Genomic DNA, 24862 nt, shown 5'->3' with positions numbered 1-24862 from the left:
AGACCCTGTCCCTTTAAGAAGCCCTCTAGAGGCAAAGCACTATAACATTCTTATTAGTCAGCAGTTCCTGTTTTAGGCTCATTCCGCACATGCAAAATAATGCACTTTCAAACTGCTTTCAGTGCTCTTTGAAGCTGTGCGGAATAGCAAAATCCACTTGCAAACAATTGTGAAAGTGGTTTGAAAACGCATTGTTTTGCGTGTGCGGAAGGGGCCTTACAGTCTGTTTAGTTCAGGAATCTGGGGAAGGCTGGAAACAGCAATATTTCAGACGTTTAAGGTGTTAAAGATCCATGGTATTTGAGCAATCAAGTTTCGACAGAATTGCAAGGAAACAGAGACCTAACAGAGGACATTGAAAGATCTCAGAAGCGGCACCAACAGTGCAGACTTCCTTAGAAGCTGAATGAAAAGTTGGTGTCTGCAAATTCTTCAAACCATCTCCAAACGTTTCTAGCATCGCAAGTATTCTTTATTTAGTTAGACTTCATGGGAGGATCAGAGTCCTAAACTTTCAGTGCTATTAAACCTTTTTTAAACTGTTGCTTATTTGTCTGTGGGTCTTACACTCTGTTGTGCCAAGTGCAAGGAACCAGATTTTAGTTTGCTGGGGGAACAGAACAACCTTTACCTCTCATGCACACCAGTGGCGTATTTGCCTAGGGACTTTTCCCTGGGCGCCACGCTTCTGGGCACGGGGTGGGGGGGCACAAAATTGGGCCCCCATGTGACCAGGAAGACAGCAGTGAGAGGCGGAGCCAAGCACCCTTGACCTTGCCCATGTTGATGACGACATGGGCGGGGTCAAGGGTGCTCAAAGACAACGAGACAGCAGGACTTCCTTTTATAATCACTGAGTCCGGGGGTGGGGCTTGGGGAGGAGAGGAGAGCAGAGCATGGGGTGGAGTCCCCACCCATGGGGGGGCACAACTGGAGGTGATTTGTCTCCGGGCGCCATTTACCCCAGTACGCCTCTGATGCATACTGTGTCTGTTGTTTTTCTTTGTCCCACACATTCCCACCTACCCATAGTCCACTTTGTTGATAATGGGACATCATCAAGCCACTTCTCCCACTCCCACTCCCACCCTGAAGATGAGTAGTTTCTTTTCTTGTTTTAAGGCACTCAAGACTGATATATCAATATAGGTTCTTTGAATTCCCAGCTCTATTTTAAAAATCTAATCATTACTATCACGAGAGAAGTTTAAAATTACAAAAACAGAAATCTATCTGATTAAACAATGTGATGAGGGAGGATTGCCACACCCAATTCAACCGAAACACATCATTTTCTCTTTTTAAATTTAAGTGGATAAAGGAATTTTTTAAACTTCTCATGATCCTTTCTTCAACTTCTGGTAGTGCCCAAAGGCAATTCTAGCCATGATTAGCAAGTTCAAGATTCCTTTGGGAATACAGAAGCTTAGCAGGTTAACTTCAGCAGAACACAGCAAAGTCATACCTAATCTATCTTTCAAATATTCTATAAATGATAGTAAAAAATGTTAGCCACAAATGCCAATGATCCATGTTAAGCAACTGACAAATGCCAATGATCCATGTTAAGCAACTGATTTTTTGCTATTTTAGCAAAATTTAGACAAATGGCACTGATACAGAATTTTTAATAAATTTTCTCTAAAATGATGAGAAACAGAAAAGATACTACATGTGGAAAAAAGATTTCTGTTTACCCTCTGAAATTTCATATTCTAAAACTTTTCCACACTTAAACTGGAATGACTGTTTTGGAACACTGGCTTCTATACATAAGATTGCAAATAGTTCAGAAAACAGTTCCTTATGTTTCTGAATTATGATTTCTTTAAATTTTGTCAGTTTTCTTACTCCTAATCCTGTGTGCATACACTTATCAAAAAAACTCTTCAGTTGTATAAACTCAACACCATTGCTTCTGAGATTTCTAATTTGATAGGTTTCCTGGATGTTTATGGTAGCATTACCCCAATTACATTCCTGTGGTTTACGAATGAATTAAGTGGGAAATTTTGAAGTTTACCTAAATCTCTCATTGCAAATATCCGTGAAGAAATATCAGATGGCAGCAGTTTTCTTGTAGGTACCCCAGATGTCAAATAAAGGACCAAAATATCAATATAAAAATATAATGCTGCAATAATTAGGGATTTACAGCAAAAAAAAATTAGAGTATTTTTGAGAGATGAATATATTGGAGCTGAAAAATATAAATATTCCTGGTTTCCCAATACTGGGATGGTATTCATATCTGTGGGGGGTTTGGGGGGAAGGGGGTGCTCCAATATTTTTCAGCTCCCTTAGTTCCTATGGGGAATCTTTTGAGGGGCTGGGGTGTTTTTAAATGTACTAGCACCAAAACTGCAGGAGAGCTGCTCGTGCCTGTCCTTTGAATAACCCCCAAGATTTGATGTTAGTTAGACCAAAAGTTCCAATTCTATGGGTTTTTGAACAAGGTGCCCCCAGCTGTTCTTTATAGTTTTCTGTGGAGAAAACAAAACATCAGCGAGAAACCCAAGAATCTTCCCCACTTGAAGCTATTCCTAAGCATAACCAATGTAAAACTCAAGAATCTGGATCTATGTCAAATCTGAGAATCTGCAACTACGTAAAACTCAATAATCTCAATATAATGCATGAGAATCCACACAAAAAACCCCACAACCAGACACAAAGCAACTCTAGTAAAGACTTTGAAAAAAAACACCCCACGCTTAAAACTGACAGAATCTTAGGCCCCTTCCGCACACGCAAAATAATGCGTTTTCAAACCACTTTCACAACTGTTTGCAAGTGGATTTTGCCATTCCGCACGGCTTCAAAGAGCATTGAAAGCAGTTTGAAAGTGCATTATTCTGCATGTGCGGAATGAGCCTCTTCTAAAAAAGTCTTATGTAAAATAAAATCTAAAACTGACAAAATGTTATCTAAAAAATACAAACACCTGGGAGAGACAGGAACATGGAATGAACAAGAGATAAAAGGGGAAAAAACAGCCCCCCAATATTTGCAGTTAATCTCAAGTATTTCTGGGATTTTGGGGAGCCATTTTTAGGTATCCTGAAAAATCTCAAAAATATTTGGGGAATCAAATTATATTAGAGCACAAAGGCCTCCCTTGAAAAACCTCATTGTTTAAGGTATGTGTGGAAGAAAATAAACTAGCTCCGCAATTGTGAAAGCACAGAGGGAGGGCAGCTGTGCATAAGAACCGTGCCCAGATCAATTCCTACACTTGTGGGTCGACTGTCAAGAAAACCAGGATTTAGCTGAGCGTGAAGAAAGGCCCAAAGTTTTCGGCTTCAAATGGATTTGCCCAAAACAGCAAGCAAAGTTAAAAAGGGAGTGAGGGAGGAAGATTCTCTTTCAACATTTCAATGTAAATCCTTTCAAAACTCCAGCTGTAATTGGCCTGCCAGAAAATGAATTATATTTGTCTGCTCCGGTGCTAACTGCTGAGGTAAAATAATTAGGCTGGAAGAATAATGAGGAAAAACAACTTCCTCTTTAGAAGGTTTAAAATGGGTTTTGTCTATTTTTAGCATTTGCCTCTTTTGTAAGAAAATTTTTAAAAAATTGTGGGCATCTAACAGCTTCAAGCTGTAACAGTTTACTTAACTCTTACTTAACGCTCTTGCTCACTCCCTGTTCCTGTCTCTCCCAGGGGTTTATATGAGGGAGTTTGTATTGTTTTTTTTTTCCAAAGGTGGATTCTGCATGGGTGAAAAACAGCAGTGTGAAAGCAGAGTGAAAATGGTGTAAAATGGTTTTAAATGGCGTAAAAGGGTTTACACCGTTTTCAAACCGTTTTCACACCGCTGTTTTTCGCTCATGCGGAATCCGCCAAAGTCTTCTGGTTGTGGGAGGGTTTTTTGGTGTGGATTCTCAAAGTTTACTTAACTTTGGTTAAGTAAACCCAGGCACAATTTCCCCTTGCTCCACCCCTGTCCACAGGCATCATGTTTGCTGCACAGTCAGAATTCCTTCTGACAGAACTCTGTGGGTGTACATTAATATGTCCACAGAGCTTTCTTACTCCCCAAAATTAGAAATACAACAGGAATAATTCTGTGTAAAGTAGAAAGGGTTAAAATTAAAATGTTGTAAACCACTTATCATTTCAAAACTTACCAAAAAATTAGGGTTTCAAGAAAGGAAATTCCAACATTTGATGCACCAACCACGACTATTCTAGCATTGACAGACACTTTAGGCTCCAGGGATAGCTTCCGATTGAAGTGGTTCAAAGCGTACTTTGCCTGTAAAAGACGTTTTTAAATCTTTTTTTTTTAACCCAAGCAAAATGTAGGGAACCCATCAACAATTTTCAACAGCACTGGCCAGAGGCCTAAATTTAAAATGATCTTCCTGTCACATAGAACTCTAACCTTCAAATTCATATCTAAAGGAAAGGACATATTGACTTCTTGAAGTGGTTGCCATCAAAGTCCTATAAAATCAATGAATGATGAAGTTTATTAAGTGGCTTGGGATATAATCGACTCCCGAGGAAAAGAAAAGAACACGTTCTCCAAAATGATTCAATATTCCTGCAAACTGTCTCAACCAGGGGTCCCCAAACTTTTTAAACAGGGGGCCAGTTCACTGTCCCTCAGACTGTTGGAGGGCGGGACTAAAAAAAACTATGTACAAATTCCTATGCACAAATGATTGTAAAATGTTTGATTTCACCTTTCAGCCTTTCTGTCATGGTCTATTTTTAGAACAGTGACCAAAGTATGTCAAGTGCAGGGTGGGCTCCAAATATTGTTGGGGAGGCTGTGGAATACCTTCCCCTGTAAAAAAAAAAGCAGAACTTTCCCAATGAAGCATTCCATCTAACCCAGGATCAGGTATCTTCCTGGGTTCTTTCCTCCCTAGCAGCCAGCGAGCGATTTGCCAGCCTGGCTGATGCCAATGGGAGTGAGGCGGAACAGAAAGCCTGAGAGCAACACATGGAGTAGCCGAGAGGGAAGGGCGGAGCAGGCATTGCCACATGTAAGGTTTCCAACTCTGGGTCAGAAAATGCATGGAGATTTGGGGGTGCCATCATGTAACTGCAATCAACAGCCGTTGGGGCCGGTTCCTCCTCTCCCTCGGAGTCCCCACTGCACATGAATGGAGCCATCGCTGCCATGCCTGGCGGGCTGGATAAATGCCTTCAGGGGGCCACATTTGGCCCCTGGGCCATAGTTTGGGGACCCCTGGTCTCAACCAATGATCTGTCACAGTATGCATAGCTTCAATCATAACATAAATGAGATCCATTTCAAACCTCAGTAGTGCTAGTGACGTGTTTTCCAGCAAAAGTCATCATTTTCTTAGAGCGTTTTTTTGGACCAGTACAATAATCGCCAATTTTCCACATCTATCACAGTTTGAACCACCATATCAAGGTGGGAAGAAACAGGCATCAAAGAATCAAAGAATCATAAAACAATCATAAAACAATCATAAAACAACAAAAAGTGATTGTGAAAACACTATGATTTTAACATTATATGGATCCTAGAGCCGTGGTGGTGAACCTTTGGCACTCTGGATGTATGGACTACAATTCCCATCAGCCATGCTGGCAGGGTCTGGTGGGAATTGTAGTCCATAACATCTGGAGTGCCAAAGGTTCGCCACCACTGTCCTAGAGGGTCAGAGCAGATAAGCAGTTATTGCCGAATCAGCAAGTCAGTTCCACTCCTTCTAATACTGATTTCTGAATTATGTAAATAGTTAATAAAGCTCATCCTATGTTACACTGCATCCCGGATCCTGAAAGTAATGAATAAAGAATATGTCGGTGATTTTTCTGTCACAACTTTTACAAAAATTTTGGGCATTAACAGTCATCTTTACCTTGATGTACAGTATTTGGGCACCCAATTTTTGTTTACTGAAAAAGAAGTGCTAGGTCTTTATCAATAACCCATCTATACCGGGATCTCCAACATTTTTGAGTCTGCGAGCACCTTTGGAATGTTGAGAGTGGTGAGAAGTAACCCAAAATGGCGGCCTCAGGAAATGGAGCCAACTGGAGCCAAAGTATTGGCAGGCACCTGATTCATAGCAAGGAGCTCTGTTCCCTAATCCCAAGACGTCTGACTTAATTTGTTGGCAAATGAATTTTGTCGAATTTCTTCAAGAAGTGGTGAAGCGCAATTTCATTTTATGCCATTAAAACCTGGTCAGTAGGATGAACAGAACTTGGTCATCAGTCTTAATGACTCCTCAAGCTCAACATCTCATTCTTGAGCAAACAGTAAGGTGGATTCCGCGTGGGCCAAAAAGAGAGGTGTAAAAACGGTGTAAACAGAGGTGGGATTCAAATAATTCACAGGTGTCAAACTCACGCCCCTCCAGATGCTATAGACTAAATTTTCCCAACATGGCAGGGGATGATGGGAACTGTAGACCATAACATCTGGAGGGGCACGAGTTTGACACCTACCGTGTTTCCCTGAAAATATGACAGTGTCTTATATTAATATTTGCTCCCAATGATGCACTATGTCTTATTTTCAGGGGATGTCTTATTTTTCCGCTCCCCAGTTGCATGCTCTGGTATTCTGTTCGACGGGCATGCTTCCAAACAAAAACTTTGCTACGTCTTACTTTCAGGGGATGCTTTATATTTGGCACTTCAGCAAAACCTCTACTATGTCTTATTTTCAGGGGATGTCTTATTTTTGGGGAAACAGGATAATAATCCAACAATCAATTCTGGTGGTGGGATTCACAATAATTTAACAACTGGTTGTGTACAAGCACCATTTTAACAACTGGTTCTGCCGAAATAGTGTGAACCTACTGAATCCCACCATTTTAAACCACTGTACACAGTTTTCACACCACTGTTTTTGGCCCATGCGGAATCCACCTAAGAACTGCATATTGTGCTACTTTATATTTTACAGTTTTGTCTGCATCGGTCTAAAGAAAACAGGTTTGCTTGGCAAAAAGCACTCAAACCTGTCTGCACAAAATGACCCCCCAAAAGAGCAAAAACAGATGTGACCAGGCTGATTAAACTGTGCATCTGCAAAAGGCCACATTCCCACATGCGTGGCCCTGATTCGAATAGCAGCCATGTGAGTCGGGGCTGGACATGCACAGAGGTTTGCGCTTGGAGCAGCAGTGGCGTAGGAGGTTAAGAGCTCGTGTATCTAATCTGGAGGAACCGGGTTTGATTCCCAGCTCTATCACTTGACCTGTGGAGGCTTATCTGGGGAATTCAGATTAGCCTGTACACTCCCACACACACCAGCTGGGACGCCAGCTGGGTGACCTTGGGCTAGTCACAGCTTCTCGGAGCTCTCTCAGCCCCACCCACCTCACAGGGTGTTTGTTGTGAGGAGGGAAGGGCAAGGAGATTGTAAGCCCCTTTGAGTCTCCTGCAGGAGAGAAAGGGGGGATATAAATCCAAACTCCCCCTCCTCCTCCTCCTCCTCCTCCTCCTCCTTCTCTTCTTCTTCTTCTTCTCCTTCTTCTTCTCCTTCTTCTTCTTCTTCTTCTTCTTCTAGATGAAAAAGACATCCATGATTTTTGTCACATCTGTTTGTGCCCTAAGAGGCCCACGCCAGGGTTCAGAAAAAGCACATAATGATGGATATTTTCAACACAGCCTGATCAGCCAAGGCAAAAGCCCCCATTAAATGAAAGAGTCTTCTATCAGCCACATTTCACTGAAGACTCCACCTCTGAAGGAGCAGGTAAAAGTGGCATTTATACCTTTTAAAAAGAAGCCTGCAGCTCCTTTACCATATTAAAAAGAATATGAAAGGGGAGGAAATAGTTGCAGGTGCGGAAAGAGGGAAGTGCGTCATCATCATTCGTCGTGGTTGTTATCCAGTAGGTAGGTACCTGTGATGGCCAAACACATGCCAGCCTGCAGACCTTTTAAAAATTACTCATCTAAAGCAAGGGTGTCAAACTTGCGGCCCTCCAGATGTTCATGAACTACAATTCCCATCAGTCCCTCCCAACATGAGCATTGGCTATGCTGGCAAGGGCTGATGGGAATTGTAGTTCATGAACATCTGGAGGGCCGCGAGTTTGACACCTGTGATCTAAAGGATACATTTGACTGCTTGTTATAGCCAGCTAAATATCTGCCTAGAATTACAGGAAGCAGTACAGTTTAATAGATATATAAGACAATAAAATAATGTTTATATTGTCGAAGGCTTTCACGGCCGGAATCATTGGTTAGAGCTGGTTGTGTGGTTAAAAATGCGTTCTTAGTAGTATTGTGTTCTGATATGCACAGATTCTGTGGCTGGCCTCTTCAGAGGATCCTCTGAAGAGGCCAGCCATGGATGCAGGCGAAACGTCAGGAGAAAATGCTGCTAGAACAGGGCCACACAGCCCAGAAACCACACCACCCCCATTTTTATATTTATTTACTTTAAAGACAACAGGGAAAAAAGGACAGGAAAGGACAGGAAAGGACACGCTACAATGTTGATAATGCATGCTACTGTTCCATAGGCAGATCAACTTGACAACACATCTAGAGTACTCATCTTAATATTTTGTGCTTCCGCCAGATTTTAATAATACTTTCAGATGGCAAAGACTGGGCCTCTGTGATGCCATTTGAGCCGTTTCTGCACAAACTTCTGCTGCCACCAGGACAACAACAACAAAAAAGCACTCAGTTTCTGGTACCTGGGGAATTTTAGCCTTGCTACCCAGTAATTGCACTGAAAAAAAAACCAAGGCAGAGAGGAGGAGGAGGAGGAGGAGGAGGAGGAGAAGGAGAAGGAGAAGGAGAAGAGGAGGAGGAGGAGTTTGGATTTATATCCTCCTTTCTCTCCTGCAGGAGACTCAAAGGGGCTTACAATCTCCTTGCCCTTCCCCCCCCCAACAAACATCCTGTGAGTTGGGTGGGGCTGAGAGAGCTCTGAGGAACTGTGACTAGCCCAAGGTCACCCAGCTGGCGTGTGTGGGAGTGTACAGGCTAATCTGAATTCCCCAGATAAGCCTCCACAGCTCAGGCGGCAGAACTGGGAATCAAACCCGGTTCCTCCAGATTAGATACACGAGCTCTTAGCCTCCTACACCACTGCTGCTCCCTGAATATGCCCCCTGAAATTATACTTCTGGGGAGAGGGGGCCCCAGGAACAGGGCTGGGGGCATTTCAAGCTGCAACAGGAGAGGAGAACTGCAAAAGTAACCTGCAACAGGTGGCAGTCCTTGTGCCCATGGAAACACTGTGCTGGATCTAACACAATTGTACAGCGGAACCTTTGTACTATTCAGACGGTACATATTGTATGCCAATAGAGCACATGACAATTCATTTAAACATGCACTTATTCTTCAACTGGACCATTTTTTTTCTATTTTTGTGCCTTTATACATTTTCAATAATTGAGGAACAATTTGAATTGTGTAAACATTGGGAGAAGTTCTTGATTGCTTTGAATTTTAATATTTTAAAATAATCATCAAAATTGCAATTTAACTATCAAGGGATGCAACAAAACCGAATGCTGGTGTTTTGCTTAGAGCAGCAGTGGAGTAGGAGGTTAAGAGCTCGTGTATCTAATCTGGAGGAACCGGGTTCGATTCCCAGCTCTGCAGCCCGAGCTGTGGAGGCTTATCTGGTGAACTAGATTAGCCTGTGGACTCCCACACACGCCAGCTGGGTGACCTTGTCACAGCTTCTCGGAGCTCTCTCAGCCCCACCTACCTCACAGGGTGTTTGTTGTGAGGGGGGGAAGGGCAAGGAGATTGTCAGTCCCTTTGAGTCTCCTACAGGAGAGAAAGGGGGGATATAAATCCAAACTCCTCCTCCTTTCTTCTTCTTCTTCTTCTTCTTCTTCTTCTTCTTCTTCTTCTTCTTCTTCTTCTTCTTCTTCTTCTTCTTCTTCTTCTTCTTCTTCTCCTTCTCCTTCTCCTTCTCCTTCTCCTTCTCCTCCTCCTCCTCCTTCTTCTTCTTCTTCTTCTCCTTCTCCTTCTTCTTCTTCTTCTTCTCCTTCTCCTTCTCCTTCTCCTTCTTCTTCTCCTTCTCCTTCTCCTTCTTCTTCTCCTTCTTCTTCTTCTTCTTCTCCTTCTCCTTCTTCTTCTTCTTCTTCTTCTCCTTCTCCTTCTTCTTCTTCTTCTCCTTCTCCTTCTATAACTCCTAGAACTTTTACAGTCCTTAAAATGCCAGCAAGGTGGCCATGATAATCTGTTGGAAGAAAACAACAACAACAAAGCTGACAGATTTTATTGGAGCAAAGGCTTTTGTGGCAGCGTAACATGAAGAGAAACTTTTGTCCTCAGAAGAAAGCAAAAAATAATGGGGTCAAAAGGCCATAATAATCTCAGGAATTTCTATGCTGCGGTAAATGTTAGCCTTCAAAGGTTCTCCGGGACTCCTTTTAGCCTTTAAAAATGATGAATAACAGCAGCACCTCATGCCTCCATTGCTTTTGGCGACACCAGCATCGCGCAAGTGTTTCCCACAGCAAAAGGTATTGCACATGGACATCAAACATAAACGCGCGTTGCCAAAGCCAAATACAGTTAGGATGCCCACGCCTGCCACAGGAGAGGCTGAAGGGACGTAGGTGTCGTCCACAACACAAGAAACACATTTCTGCATAGAAAAGGATAATTGACCTATTAAAAGGGCACTCTGCTCAAGAATCCTTCCTCCTTCCTTCTTCTTGTTTCTATCATCAAACATGCCTATGTCCTCTGATGGAGGTTTCGTAGTGTTATAATGACATCCAGTGGCCAACATCAGAAGAAGAAGAAGAAGAAGAAGAAGAGTTTGGATTTATACCCCCCCTTTCTCTCCTGCAGGAGACTCAAAGGGGCTGACAATCTCCTTGCCCTTCCCCCCTCACAACAAACACCCTGTGAGGTAGGTGGGGCTGAGAGAGCTCCGAGAAGCTGTGACTAGCCCAAGGTCACCCAGCTGGCGTGTGTGGGAGTGCCCAGGCTAATCTGAATTCCCCAGATAAGCCTCCGCAGCTCAGGCAGCAGAGCTGGGAATCAAACCTGGTTCCTCCAGATTAGATACACGAGCTCTTAACCTTCTACACCACTGCTGCACCTTACTAATCAGGTAAGATTAGTCTGAATTAAGTGGGATCCTTAAAATATTCCCGCAAATGCCCCAAGATAGAAAAAAGAGTCGGTTTTTATACCTTGCTTTTCTCTAAGAAGTGACTTACAAACTCTTTTCCTTCCCCTCCCCACAACAGGAGGTAGGTGGGGATGCGAGAGTTCTGAGAGAACTGTGGGGCACCAAGGGCACCCAGCAGGCTTCATGTGGGGGAGTGAGGAATCAAACCTGATTCTCCAGATTAGAGTCCACCGCTCTTAACCATCACACTATGCTGGGTCTTGGATGATGGCTTAAAACCACAGCAACCAATTATCTGTTACGTTTGCAAAACAGGGATCTTTCTGCAGTGCTCTACTGAAGCTGACTTGGTATCTAAACCCCTTATAACTGGAAGGAATCTGGATCTTTGCAGACACGATCCAGAAGGAAAGTCTTTGGAATCTGCCTTATTTACATGAACTGGAGCTTTATGAGAACCGTTCCCATTCATTTCAGTGGAGTTCGTACATGAGACTTTCCCACTGCCATTGTTTCTCTTACAATATTAAACAATGCAGACTGGTGCAGCACAAGAACATAAAAGCCTGCTGGATCAGACCAGAATCCATCTAGTCCAGCACTCTGCTACTCGCAGTGGCCCACCAGGTGCCTTGGGGAGCTCACATGCACCTAGTCTGCTAAGGTATTTGCAATCTCAGATCAAGGAGGATCAAGAATCGGAGCCATAGATCGACTTCTCCATAAATCTGTCCAAGCCCCTTTTAACAGATTTATGGAGAAGTCAATCTATGGCTATCAATCTTGATCCTCCTTGAGATTGCAAATGCCTTAGCAGACCAGGTGATCGGGAGCAGCAGCAGCAGAAGGCCATTGCTTTCACATCCTGCATGTGAGCTCCCCAAGGCATCTGGTGGGCCACTGCGAGTAGCGGAGTGCTTCTAACAATATTCACTGGCATTAACACCACATAGGCAGAAGCCATCTGGGAAGCATGCAGACTGTTAGAAAAGATGCCATCTTCCTCTGCCAGTTTTTCTCTGTAGATCTGGGGGTTCCATATTACTGGAAATATTTGCCAGAACAACACTTATAACATTGTGATCTGGGGTTGTTTTTTTTCTGGAGAGGTATTTCTTAAAAGAAGTAAATGCTATGACCAGTTTTTTCTATTTATTTTTATGTGGCACCAGAACACTTTTATACTATCCTACTTCTAAAAAGTTTTAAAATTAAAAATATTTAATTTTTTTTAGCATTTAAAGAGTTAATTTTGAAATACCCCCTGCCAAGAGTAGGATGGTTGTAACATCTTTGAAATTCAAAAACACTTTTTCTGAATGAAGACGGTTATTTTATGAATGAGACGAGTAACGGAATGTTTGATGCGATGTTAATGGATTGTTGTGTCTGCCTGCAGTCTCTGGAACACAGAGGCAGCAAGGAACAGTGTGTACCAGCGATAGGGAAAGCTGAGGAAGGTGCGCTGGTTGCTTACCGACAGGAGAAGAAAAACCAGCTTTCTCCTACTGTTTGTTTATTTAGACCAGGGGTCTGCAACCTGCGGCTCTCCAGAAGTCCATGGACTACAATTCCCATCAGCCAATGCTGGCAGGGGCTCATGGGAATTGTAGTCTATGAACATCTGGAGTGCCATAGGTTCGCCACCACTGCACTAGGACAAAGTCAAGCTCTGAAGAAGAAGAAGAAGAAGAAGAAGAAGAAGGAGGAGGAGGAGGAGGAGGAGGAGGAGGAGTTTGGATTTATATCTCCCTTTTCTCTCCTGCAGGAGACTCAAAGGGGCTGACAATCTCCTTGCCCTTCCCCCCCCCCCAACAAACACCCTGTGAGGTAGCTGGGGCTGAGAGAGCTCCGAGAAGCTGTGACTAGCCCAAGGTCACCCAGCTGGTGTGTGTGGGAGTGTACAGGCTAATCTGAATTCCCCAGATAAGCCTCCGCAGCTCAGGCGGCAGAGCTGGGAATCAAACCCAGTTCCTCCAGATTAGATACACGAGCTCTTAACCTCCTACGCCACTGCTGTAGAGGAAGCTGCTGCAGAGGAAGGTTCACTCAGTTTAGTTTTAAGATTTAGGCCACTTCCGCACACGCACAATAATGCGTTTTCAAACCACTTTCACAACTGTTTGCAAGTGGATTTTGCTATTCCGCACAGCTTCAAAGAGCACTGAAAGTAGTTTGAAAGTGCATTATTTTGCATGTGCGGAAGGAGCCTTAGTTAGGTTTTGAGGGTTGATAGCGAAGTGGGAGAGCAAGGGTGGTTTAACAGGACAGCAGTATCAGATTTTGGGTTAAGTTCCTCTGACCGGACAATTTTAAGCAAAATTTTTGCAGCTGCAGTGCAAGGATTGCCGGGGTATTACATCAGTGTAGCAAAATTTGATAGGTCTGGAGTCGAATTACACCAATGACCAGTCACCTCTACATTCCATCTCTCTAACACCGTGGTGGCGAACCTTTGGCACTCCGGATGTTGTGGACTACAATTCCCATCAGCCCCTACCAGCATGACCAATTGGCCATGCTGGCAGGGGCTGATGGGAATTGTAGTCCAGAACATCTGGAGTGCCAAAGGTTCACCACCACTGGACTCTAATGTGCATTCTGAAACTTGGAAACCTCTGCATCTGTCTATTGCAGCCATTCTCAACCAGGGTTCCGTGGTACCCTGGGGTGCCGTGAGCATGTCCCAGGGGTACCGTGGCAACACTACCGCCCCCCCTCATTTTTGTGGTGTCTCCCACCGGCGCCAGCAAGGACATGGAGCTGGCCCATGGGGCAGGGCCTGCCACAAGGTCAGCACCCACCCACCCCCAGTGCTTCCCTTCACCCTGGGAGGGGAAGGTGGGGTGTGTGGCAAGCAGGGGCAATGGGAGGGGAAGGTGGGGTACCGTGAGATATGAAGAGTGAGGTCAAGGTACCCTGACCTTGAAAAGGTTGGGAAACACTGGTCTATTGCATTCTGCCAAATACTGTTGAGAGGAACTTTCTATTTTGTGGATGGGATTTTCTCTCTCTTTTTTTTTTGCCATCGAGTCGCATCGGAACTGATGGTGACTCCTTTTCAAGATGTTTTTTCCATTCCTCTGCGTCATGACCTTGGAGGTCTCCCACCCAAATACTTGCCAAGAGCAACCTGGCTTAGCTTCTGAAATCTGATGAGATCAAGCTATGCTCTGACTCACGGAAAGACGAAAGTAAATTTACATCCGGGGCTATCCAGATCGAGGCACGCTGCCCTGCAAAAGCAAAAAAACAGACTGTGCATCTAATAGGGGAAAAGAACTCCAACAACAACAACCCTGCCGCTGCAAGACGGCGGTGGGAGAGGGGTGTCCTATCCTCACTTTGCTGGTCCTCATTTGCTCTCCATGGGCTCACCTACCTCCCGTTGCCATGTTCACCTTCCTTCACAACCTTCCTGTCTCTGCTGCCCTCTTTCTCCTCCCAACCATCCAACGGCATCTTTCTCCCTCCCATGGAATTATCAGCATGCTTTGGGGGGAAAGTCTTGCCTTTTGAACAGAACAGAGATGTAGTGAGGTGGAACGGCGCCTGGGGCATGTGTGCGACCTGTACCCCTGCCATGCCCCCACCACGCCCCTGCAACAGGGGGCGCCCGGTGAGTCACACACACACCAGCCCCCTTGGTGTACACCACTGGAACAGAGGCCTGAGTGAACAAAAAACGGGCAGCTGAAGCTTTTCATGGAAGTAAATAGCATCACTAGGGCTCATTCCGCACATGCAGAATAATGCACTTTCAAACTGCTTTCAGTGCTCTTTGAAGCTGTGCGGAATGGCAAAATCCACTTGCAAACAGTTGTGAAAGTGGTTTGAAAACGCATTATTTTGCATGTGCGGAAGGGGCCTAGGTATATTACATCATGAAGCCTTTGTTCCAAGGGAAGGGATATTTTTTCCCTTCCAGACAACCCTCCCCTCCCCAAACCCTTTTTCCTGCAACACTACTTACTATTTTTGTAATATACAGTGCTTAGTGTTAGGGCAGAGGTGTCCATCTGCTCCAAGGGAAGGGATATTTTTTCCCTTCCAGACAACCCTCCCCTCCCCAAACCCTTTTTCCTGCAACACTACTTACTATTTTTGTAATATACAGTGCTTAGTGTTAGGGCAGAGGTGTCCAACTCTGGCGCTTCAGATGTTCATGGACTACAATTCCCATCAGCCCCTGCTGGCATGACCAATTTCCAACTCTGGCGCTTCAGACGTTCATGGCCAATTGGCCATGCCAGCAGGGGCTGATGGGAATTGTTGTCCCTGAACATCTGAAGTGCCAGAGGGGGACACCCCTATGTTTGGGTAACCACATCATGCCACTTATGATATCATGTCAGCTGGCCTTTTCTAGAAGCTGTGATATGCCCCCGTTGCTTCTTCTTTGGATGGGGTTATCCCTTCCTTTTATTTTGGGGATTCTTCTTCCTCTCGCCTTTCTAAACCTGGTGACGGTTGGAATTAGAGAGGAGATCTAATTCCATACAAGAGAGAGAATGAGGACCAGATGTGAACCAAATCTGTCAGATTGATCAAGCACAGGAATGCGTCAGAGATGCTGCAGCATGAAGGCCACTGTGGTTGCTGAATTCCAAGTCAGTGGGACAAAGCAGAGTGGCTCACCAGAATACACACGCTTATTTCAACCTGCTCCAAGCAAAATACGCACTACTGGGTGGCCCGTGGGTTCTCTGAGAGCGCCGACGCTCTGGCGCATCAGAGAAAATGAGAGGAGGCGAGGCCTGTTAGGAGGCAGGAAATGGCACCAAATCTTTCCAAGTCTGGGATGTTTTGTGCCATCTGCTGCAAAGCAAACGACGCTGTGGAGGCGTAACTATGGAAACCATACCACTGAGTCACTCGGCAGTTCTCCCTGGGTTGTGAAATGCACCTCAGGCACAGACATGGGCGGCTGGCTGCCCCACACATGCTCGGCTCCACTCCCCGTGATTCTCAATGCTCCCCATTTCTCATGCCCCACGTTTCATTGACTCAGGGCCAACTGCAACTTCTGTCTCCCCACAACCTCCAAGTCCTGACACCTTTCATTCACCTATTTAGTGTCCTGGCTTCTTCTCCAATTTCCTAGCTTTGTAGGGCCGGCAGGGGTGCAGGACGCACGTGTGCCCCAAGCGCAGTTCCCCCTTGCTCTGGCCCTGCATGGATGCAGAGGTGGGATCCAGCAGGTTCTCACCAGTTCCCAAGAGTGGGTTACTAATTATTTGTGTGTGCCGAGAGGGGGTTACTAATTGGGTCCGCTTTTCCGTCTCCACGCCCTCGCCTCCCCGAGAGGCATCCTGCCTTTGGACGTGAAGGTTCCATATAGCAGTTGTGACTAATAATGTAACTCCCTGAACTGGGTTAATCCCTTCCAGGTACTGCAATTCATTGATTCTCAGCCTTTCGTACCTTTTATCTCACCAGTCTCTATCAAAGAACCTGTGTGTTTCACCATTGCTGTGTTCAGATTTGTGAGTTGGGGCATTTTCTATAATGTGATGATGATTTAGAAATGACCTGGTGCAAAAAAATTTGGGGGGGTCGTGGTGGGGTGGCTGCCCATGGGGGGGCGGCATCCAACTCAGGTTCTGCCCAGGGCTCAGGTTTGCCTAGGTATGCCTCTGCCCCCTTTTCTATGCCAATAAAGGCTTGCTTCTCTGCCCCCTTTGCTGAGGGGGGGGGCTGGCGAGGGAACCTGTTACTAAAATTTTTGGTTCCCACCACTGCATGGATGCCAAATTAATTTTGTGGAAAATTAGATTAAGCCACATATACCTGTTGGGTGGTATCCTACCTTAGTCTGGAGGACGTTCCACCAGCCTAAGAACCCTTTGTTGAGCCTGAGGAATTTTCACTGGACTTAGTGCAATCCTGAACTGTGTGATGCCATTCTAAGCCCATTGACCTCAAAGGGCTTCAAAGAGGACAATCGTTTAAGATTGAACTTCTATCCTTTCTGTTGAAGGAAAAACCGTTCAAACTAGAGGAAGGCTCCTTAAGCTGGGGAAAGATTCAGATTTTGCTCTGTGGGATGACCTGAAGACCGACTCTGACCAATTGGCTGGGGCTGATGGGAATTGTAGTCCATGAACATCTGGAGAGCCGCAGGTTGCAGACCCAAGCCCTACTGGGACCCAGAATCCATTTGATGGAATCCAACCTGCCACAACTCTGCAGGATGCCCAGACTAGATTCCAGTTGTATCCTGTGCTTTTGGCCTATCTAGTCACAGCTAGCTGTTGTGGGTTTTCCAGGCTGCGTGGCCGTGGTCTGGTATCTTCAGAGAAACACATCTTACAATGACATGCCTCTGAAGATGCCAGCCACAGATGCAGGCAAAATGTTAGGAGCAAAAACAACCAGATCATGGCCACACAGCCTGGAAAATCCAAAACGCCCAGTGGATTCCGGCCATAAAAGCCTTCAATAATGCAATTCACAGCTACCTTCCCATGCCTTTAAAAGTAGGACTAAAAGTAGGTCCACAAGCATCTGATACATAAACCAAGTTTAAAAAATATGCTGCCATCGTCCTTTAACCCAAACTGGCCTGAACTATCAAGACGGATCCCATGGACCGCCTCTTGGAACCCCCTGCCTTGTGGGGGGAGGGGCCCCCAGACTCCTTCCACCAGAGAAAAACACCTCAAGTTGCGCAACAGATCTGTGGGATCCAAACCTACAAATCTATCTTGAAATGCTTCACAGCCTTAACGTATACTGAAAATAATCAGCACCGCACATCTAAGCAGTGGGGTACAGTTATTTGTAACATGCGTGTAGTAATGCTTGGGGTAGTGTCAAGTAATACAATATTTATCTTCCTGTTCCAAGTAGCTCTCACGCCCAGCATGGTATCCACCTGAACAATTCGTATTAAAGGTTATAGAAGAAGAAAACAAACGCCAGCTTAGCAGGCCAGAATGAATATTCTGCCTTACGGCAAACAACATTAACACCTGTACGCTACTGACATCACGATTTTCAACCGAAGATAGGTCAGCTCACTTTTAATTTCACCCAGGCACGTAAACAGTAAACATTCAGAGCATTCCTGTTAATGATGCCATCTGGTGCCGCCCCGTAATTGGGTAACGCTCCTGCTTCCAAACAAGATGTAATGGCAGCAAAACACAAAACCCGCTGACATTTACAGTGAGGAAATTTATGATTAGCTATCGGCTCAGAATAGAAGTGTTTGCATGACTGTGAGTGCTATAAAGTCATCAGCAGTGCGGGGAGGAGGGACAGCAGAATAAATAACCGATTTTCACCCCTGCATGTTCTACGTAAATCATTAACAAAGGACTGCTTTATGCACAACAGGACACGGAACACCAGCGGCTCTGAGGAAAATCCATCTCTGCCCCTTCGCTGCATTAAATCATAAATTTAGACCATGCTGGTTTCTACATGATCTCACGTACAAAAATATATGAAATTCTCTCCCCCCCCCCTCCCTTTCATTCTTCTTTTGAGACATCAATTCTAGTAATGTTTATCAGGCGGTAAATCCTGCTGAACTCAGTAGGACTTACCTCTGAGTAAACATGATACAATTATTGCATTAGTCCTTACTCAGGGGGCTGAGCCAAAACCACTTTCCTCATTTTGGGTTCATTTTTGGGAACTGTTAAAAACTACCTCCTTTCACCTGCAATTTTGGACACTCCGACACATTCACGCCGTTTCTGCACCAGGTTTCTTGTCATCGTCTAATACTTCATTTTTGGCCTTGCTGTCCCTATAATTATCCTTGCCGTTGTTTAATCCAGTTGATTGCAGAGACTCGTGTGTAACTGACGGCTCTGACCAGGTGGGAAGGGGATACTGCAACACCTCCTATTCCCCCTGAAGAGAGACAGAGGCCCAGCAGAGGGGAAGCATGTTGCGGGGTGGGGGGGGGAGATGTTTGATAGCTGTAGTTGGCCTAAGCACTCCCCACTCATGTACTCACTCAAGCCCTTTTGTCAAAAATCCTGTCAGGAAGACTAATAATAAGCTGCCACCAATTCTGAGGTAAAAACAGGGAACTTAGAGAGGCTTTTTGAAAGATAAAACAAAACTAGATTTTATTTTATAAGCTTTCTTCTCAGGTCATTATCACTGAAAGGTACTTAAGCGTTTCTGGTTTATTTATTTATTTATTTATTTATTTATTTAATTTGTATACCGCCCGATCCCCGAAGGGCTCTGGGCGGTGCGAAGGTAGATATTTAGGCAGATATTTACTTAGATGTTACAGAGCAAATGCAGTTTCTCTTCAATGGCTGTTTCACTTACAAGATATAGGCTTCCCTTAAATATGGCTGTTTCAGTTTCACAGATTACTTCACTTATTGTTTCACACACGCTCAGGTGTCTTAGTTTAGGGTAAATGTTCTCCACATGGTTCTGAACACTCTCCTAAAACTCCCACCCTTAACTCCAAAGGGAACTCACACTGGCTTGGGACAGATTAAGCTCCCGGGTTTCACTAAACCCACACTTAACTCTGCCAGTTAAGATAAACACACCCGCGTGGGCTCTGCGGCACTAGTATCTGGGGTGGCCTTCTCATGAGACAATAGCCAAGACCTCTGTCTGGTCTTAGGAGTGTCCCTGTGAGATAAGCTTCCCTCTTGTTTTCCACCACCGCCAGGCCTCCTAGCTTCTGGTGGCTCTTTCCTCTCAGTCCTTGAGATCTCTTTGAGAATACAGGCCAATTGGCCATGCTGGCAGGGGCTGGTGGGAACTGTAGTCCATGAATATCTGGAGAGCCGCAGGTTGCAGACCCCTGAACTAGGATTAGCTATGGTGGCACTGCGGTTGTCTATGAAAGATCCTCTACCAGTGTCACCTTCCACTACTGTTACTGCCCAGCAGCTTTCCTTCAAGGATTCCCCAATGGAACTGTCTGTTCTAGGTCACTAGGGGACTGGATACAGCATAATGGATGTTGGTAGATGGTTGGGAGGGTGGCGAGTGTGAATTATCTGGAGCACTGTAGGTTAACCACCCCTATTCTATCCCATATCTTCCATCTTCTGTTGAAATCTTCTGTAGGTCTTTCTATGGTTCTCAGTATTAGTCTGAAATAGCTGCTGATATCAAATTACAAGAAGATTATAAATAGCGGCTTTGTTCCAAAGCAAAAGTCCAAAGAGAACCTTTTGGCCGATTACCAATTGCCAGAGTTCCCTGGCCTCACCGCACTCTGGTGTGAAAAGTTGCCAGAAGTGCTCTCGCTTCCCCTGGGGAAAGTGAGAAGCAAACGCTGAGCAAGAGGAAGAACATCATGGCAACAAATCTTGCCCCGTCACACCTCCTCTCTCGGCACACCACAAACAGGGAGTATATCAGGAAGATATTTCTTGCCCCAACGCGCTTCCTGTCCCATCGCGCTCCTCTGTGCTGGTGGGCGATCGGCCTTTTAAATGTAATTTTGGTTGGTCTTAATGAAAGTTATTATGACTTCTGTTTTTCTTTGCTGCTTTTTTTTTTTTTTTAAGAAAAGAAAATGTACTGGAATCCCATTGGCATACAGTGCCATCCATCAAAATCTTACTGGATCCAGACTGGTGGGCTCCAGTGCTGGCCTCATTATTTACATGCATCAACAAATCTTTAATGATTCCCAAGGACTGGCTAAAGGCGATCGTTGTACCCCTCTACAAAAAAGGAGACCCCCAGTGTCCCTCTAATTATAGGCCGATCAGCCTTTTATCTATCGTAGGCAAATTGTATGCTAATTATTTTACTGAAAAAATTAAAGAGCTGGGATAAGACCAACACCCAGCTACTCGGCCCAGAGCAAATCGGGTTTCGGTGGCAGTAGTGTAATTCCACTCTAGATCACTGTCTAATTCTCCAACATCTTGCAAGCAAATACGGCACAAGTAATACAGCAAGCTTTATGCTGCTTTTCTAGATTCTGAAGGGTGCCTTTGGACTCGGTAGATAGGGAACTGTTATGGTATAAATTAAGCAAATCCTCTAAACATGGAACAGAGACTTTTAGCTCTAATTAAAGCTGCTCTGACTACCTAATACAACTCTACAAATAAGAACTCCAAGAGATGGCACGTTAACAGAATCAATTAAGGTTAATAGTTGGGGTTAAACAAGGTTGCCCACTGGCACCCAGTCTATATTTTATATTCATTTCTTTCATGACTTCCCTGCAACCTTAACCAAAATCGATGGCCATCCACCACGCTTAGGTTCCCTACATATATCTACCCTCTGCTCTATGCAGATCGATCAGCTGTTCTTTTTGTCATCCTCTCCCAAGTAGGCTTTAAAAACGCTCTTACTAAACTGCAGTGCAGATTATTGTCATGTGTAAATAAGCTTGGACGCCACTATGACAAGTCAAAAGTTATGATCTTTGCAAAATCTAGGGCGCAAATACAGCTGGAAAGTGAACAACCATGTCCTAGGAGCAAGTGTAAGCCAGTTTAGATATCTAGGGAATCTTATTCAGCTACATAACCTATCTTGGGTCCCCCACAGCAAAACAAGTAGAGAACAAAGGCTAAGGTGAACGCTGCAGCCGCATTCTTCTCGATTTTTTCTATATTCTAAAGTGACACCAATTTGTCCCTCATTTCTGCACTGGAAAAAATCTTCAATGCAAAGATAATCCCTCAGCTATTATACGGAGCCCCAATATGGGATTTCACACCCAAATTAAATCACCTTTTTGAGTCAGTACAGGCATACTTTTGCCATAAGAATTTTAGGGTCACTCAAGGTGTGTCCCCTATGACAATCCCTACGTAGAGAAATCTGGGACAAAATAGCATGGAATTGATGGCATGGACAAGAACATTTAAGCATTTGGACCCAATTCATTTTGAGCTCCAAACCCACATTAGCTTTATACATCAACTCTTATCAGAATCTGCTTCTGTGGAAATGGTTGGCTGACATAGATAAGAAACTTAACAACATGTGGGCTTAACAGTGCTGACCACAGTTCCAAACTATGCCTGCAAGCATCAGAATTCAAAATGAAATCAAATCTGTTTTAGCTCGAAAAGAGAGAAACTGGGAATGGTGCAGGAGGGGGGGAAAAGCTGCTCTCCGACAGGCCTTGGGAATTGTCCCGACATCAGACCATTGTGCCAACTTTATTTGTACATTTTGTGCAACTCCCAAACATCGCAGAGCATACACTTTGGCTCGCTTTTAACGCTCTGCCTAACGCTATGACTCTTGGCAGGTATAATAACACTCCATATGAGAACAGGTTAAGCCAGTGTAATATGGCCGTTGTTGAGACTGTTCAACATGTACTATTGGAATGTCCAGTGTAACGAAGTCGTTACTTCTATATACATCTGTCCATTGATAGAGAGCTTCCAAACGATGTTAGGGCTACCATCTGTTATGAATTTTCTACCTCAACGGGTTCCTGTGGATCTTGTATGTAGAATGTTAAAGTTTTTTTGAGGAACTATTTGGTAGTATGCAATCATTGCCTACATAGTAGCAATGGCTAAATTATTTTATGTGTGCATGAATGTTGTGAATGTTCAACGCTGTTTTAATGTATTTTAATATTTGAATGTCTCAGTTAGTAGATAAATGCACCTTTTTACTAACTCTGTAATTTATAATGCCAATAAAGGCTTTGGAATTGGAAAAAAAAAAAAAAATCTTACTGAGGGTAGAAAAATGATTTTTTCCAGGAGCTTCTACTGTTAACAAAACACATCATTTGTTCATTGATCTCTTTGCTGTCTTCTGCAAATTAACTCTTTTGAACTGTTCTCATTTTAAAATTGATATATTTAATATGAAAAAAATTGTAATTTTCACAATGCATTTTCAAGAGTGTTATTTTTTTATGCAACATGTACAATTAGTTGGAGAGCAGGAAACTATAATTATTTTTATAATTATATCTTAAATGCTTATATATTATTGACTTGTTTGCATTCTCACCATCTGGGAGCATTCTGCTATCCATCTGTTTTGTGTAATTATGTAATTATGAGTATAAGCCTAGACTAGGTGATATAATTAACAAGAATAACTGTTCCATGAAGTAGAATAAAAATGCCATACATCTGCTGAATTACTTCTTGTTTCTGACCAGCCATTATTCACTCTTTATTATTTCTTGCTTGCTCTCCAGCTGTCCAGTTTTATTATATACTTCAGGGCTGTTGTTTCTCCTTCTGCTCGCCAAAAAGACGGCTAAATCAATTATGAAAATATTGCCAAAAGCTTCCTCAGCTTGGGAAGGCTTCGTACTGGTGTCTGCTGGCACTGCTTCGTGGTGGAGCAGGCAGGATTTGTTGATTGGGGTCCTTCGATGGTCCACAGGTTGGCTCTTTGTCGAACAGCAACTGTTCGGTCTTCTCTCCCACCCCGCCTCCCAGTGTCTTCTTGGATGGCCACTTTTTATGCCCACTGGCCTCCAGGGCCAGAGCTAGGGGAAATTGCACCCAAGGCACACATACACCCTGTGCCCCCACCACACACCCCCAGACTGGCGCACGCCTGGTGCATTGCGTACCCCCCGGCCCCTTGGTGCTACGCCACTGCTGGCCTCTCCTTCAGTTTTCCAGGACTCTTTGCTCCAGTAGTATGGGAATGATCCCCATTTCGCCAGAGCTGGGGATTCCCTGCTTCCAGGTGGTGGCTGTCATGTTAACTAGTGAAGGAACCGTCCATCATGGGCTCACTTCAGTGTACATCAGATTATCCTGACCCCGATTATGAGTGCTCAGAACTTTATCCCAATCTTACTGATATTATTGGAAACATCATTCAGTTCCCAATTATCTTCCTACTCTGCTGCAGTGTGACAGGCAAGCCAGTAGGTCAACTAGTCAGTACACCCCTTACCCAGGGTGTTACTGTTTCATCAATAACTGAGACTATCAGTGCATAATGGAAAATTCTCAGTTCTCAGGATGTCAAAGACTGTAACGTAGGGCACCCTGGGAATTACATTCTCCGCCGTGCGCTGGTATCCCCAGTCACAGGTAGTAGCATCGGGCCAGGTAGTGTGTCTTATATGCTGTTGTGCCCCATACCAGAGCTCAAGGTAGGGTTATGGCTCAGGCTGCTGTCACAAACCCCCTCCCAAGCCACAGGGGGGAAAATGTTGAGGTGGGTCAGCTGGTGGCAATAGCCACCATGTGGTCAGCAGCTGTTGTGGGTGTGGCAATGAAGAGTCTAGTCTCGGTGGCCCAGCTGCTGCATTGCAGCTGAGTTGGTGTAGAAGATCTGGCAGAGCAAGCAACAATTAACCCACCCCCGCCCCGTGGCCTTTTGTTCCCTGTTTCTATCTGAAATTATTTATATAGAAATATTTATGCATAAGGCTTCACCGAATGTCCTTTAATGCTGGTGTACTCCTTGATATTAACACATGCAATACTGCAAAACAAATTAGTGTGTGAGTGTGGGGGGGGGGAGTATACTTTACCATACTTTTGATTGTTGTATGAATACTATTCAGCACTGTTTTGTTCCTCTAACTACTTCTGGGGATCTTTGAGGTTTTGTTTGTTGGTATCAGTGATGCAATAGCATCAGAATTTGAAGTCATTCAGAAAATGACATGATGCAACTCAAAGGGTCAGCTGGAGCAACCTGATCCCAGGAGGGTGTGGCCAGGTAGCGTGGGAGGTTGAATCAAGCTGATTTCAGGAACTGGCCTAAAGGTCACCAATTGATCCAGAGTGGGGTATTAGGCACAGCGGTGGCCCTATCTGGAGAGGGATTTCCTTTGGGTTTGCAGAGACAAGGAAAGAGGCATTGGTCTGAACTCC

The 24862-nt window shown here is 44.5% G+C and overlaps 1 protein-coding gene across 1 annotated transcript in view; it reads right to left on the bottom strand.

Moving 5' to 3' along the window:
- CFAP61 (cilia and flagella associated protein 61) overlaps nucleotides 1-24862 on the bottom strand; it is a 172523-nt gene that overhangs the window by 90456 nt on the left and 57205 nt on the right. The window contains exon 18 of the mRNA XM_048515371.1: nucleotides 4132-4259. Within this exon, the coding sequence (XP_048371328.1) occupies nucleotides 4132-4259 (128 nt within the window). The remainder of the gene's footprint in view (nucleotides 1-4131; nucleotides 4260-24862) is intronic.

This window comes from Sphaerodactylus townsendi, linkage group LG14 (assembly GCF_021028975.2).
Source record: "Sphaerodactylus townsendi isolate TG3544 linkage group LG14, MPM_Stown_v2.3, whole genome shotgun sequence".
Lineage (NCBI taxonomy): Eukaryota > Metazoa > Chordata > Lepidosauria > Squamata > Sphaerodactylidae > Sphaerodactylus > Sphaerodactylus townsendi.
The sequence above is the reverse complement of the archived record's forward strand: the minus strand, read 5'-3'. Positions and strand labels throughout refer to the sequence as shown.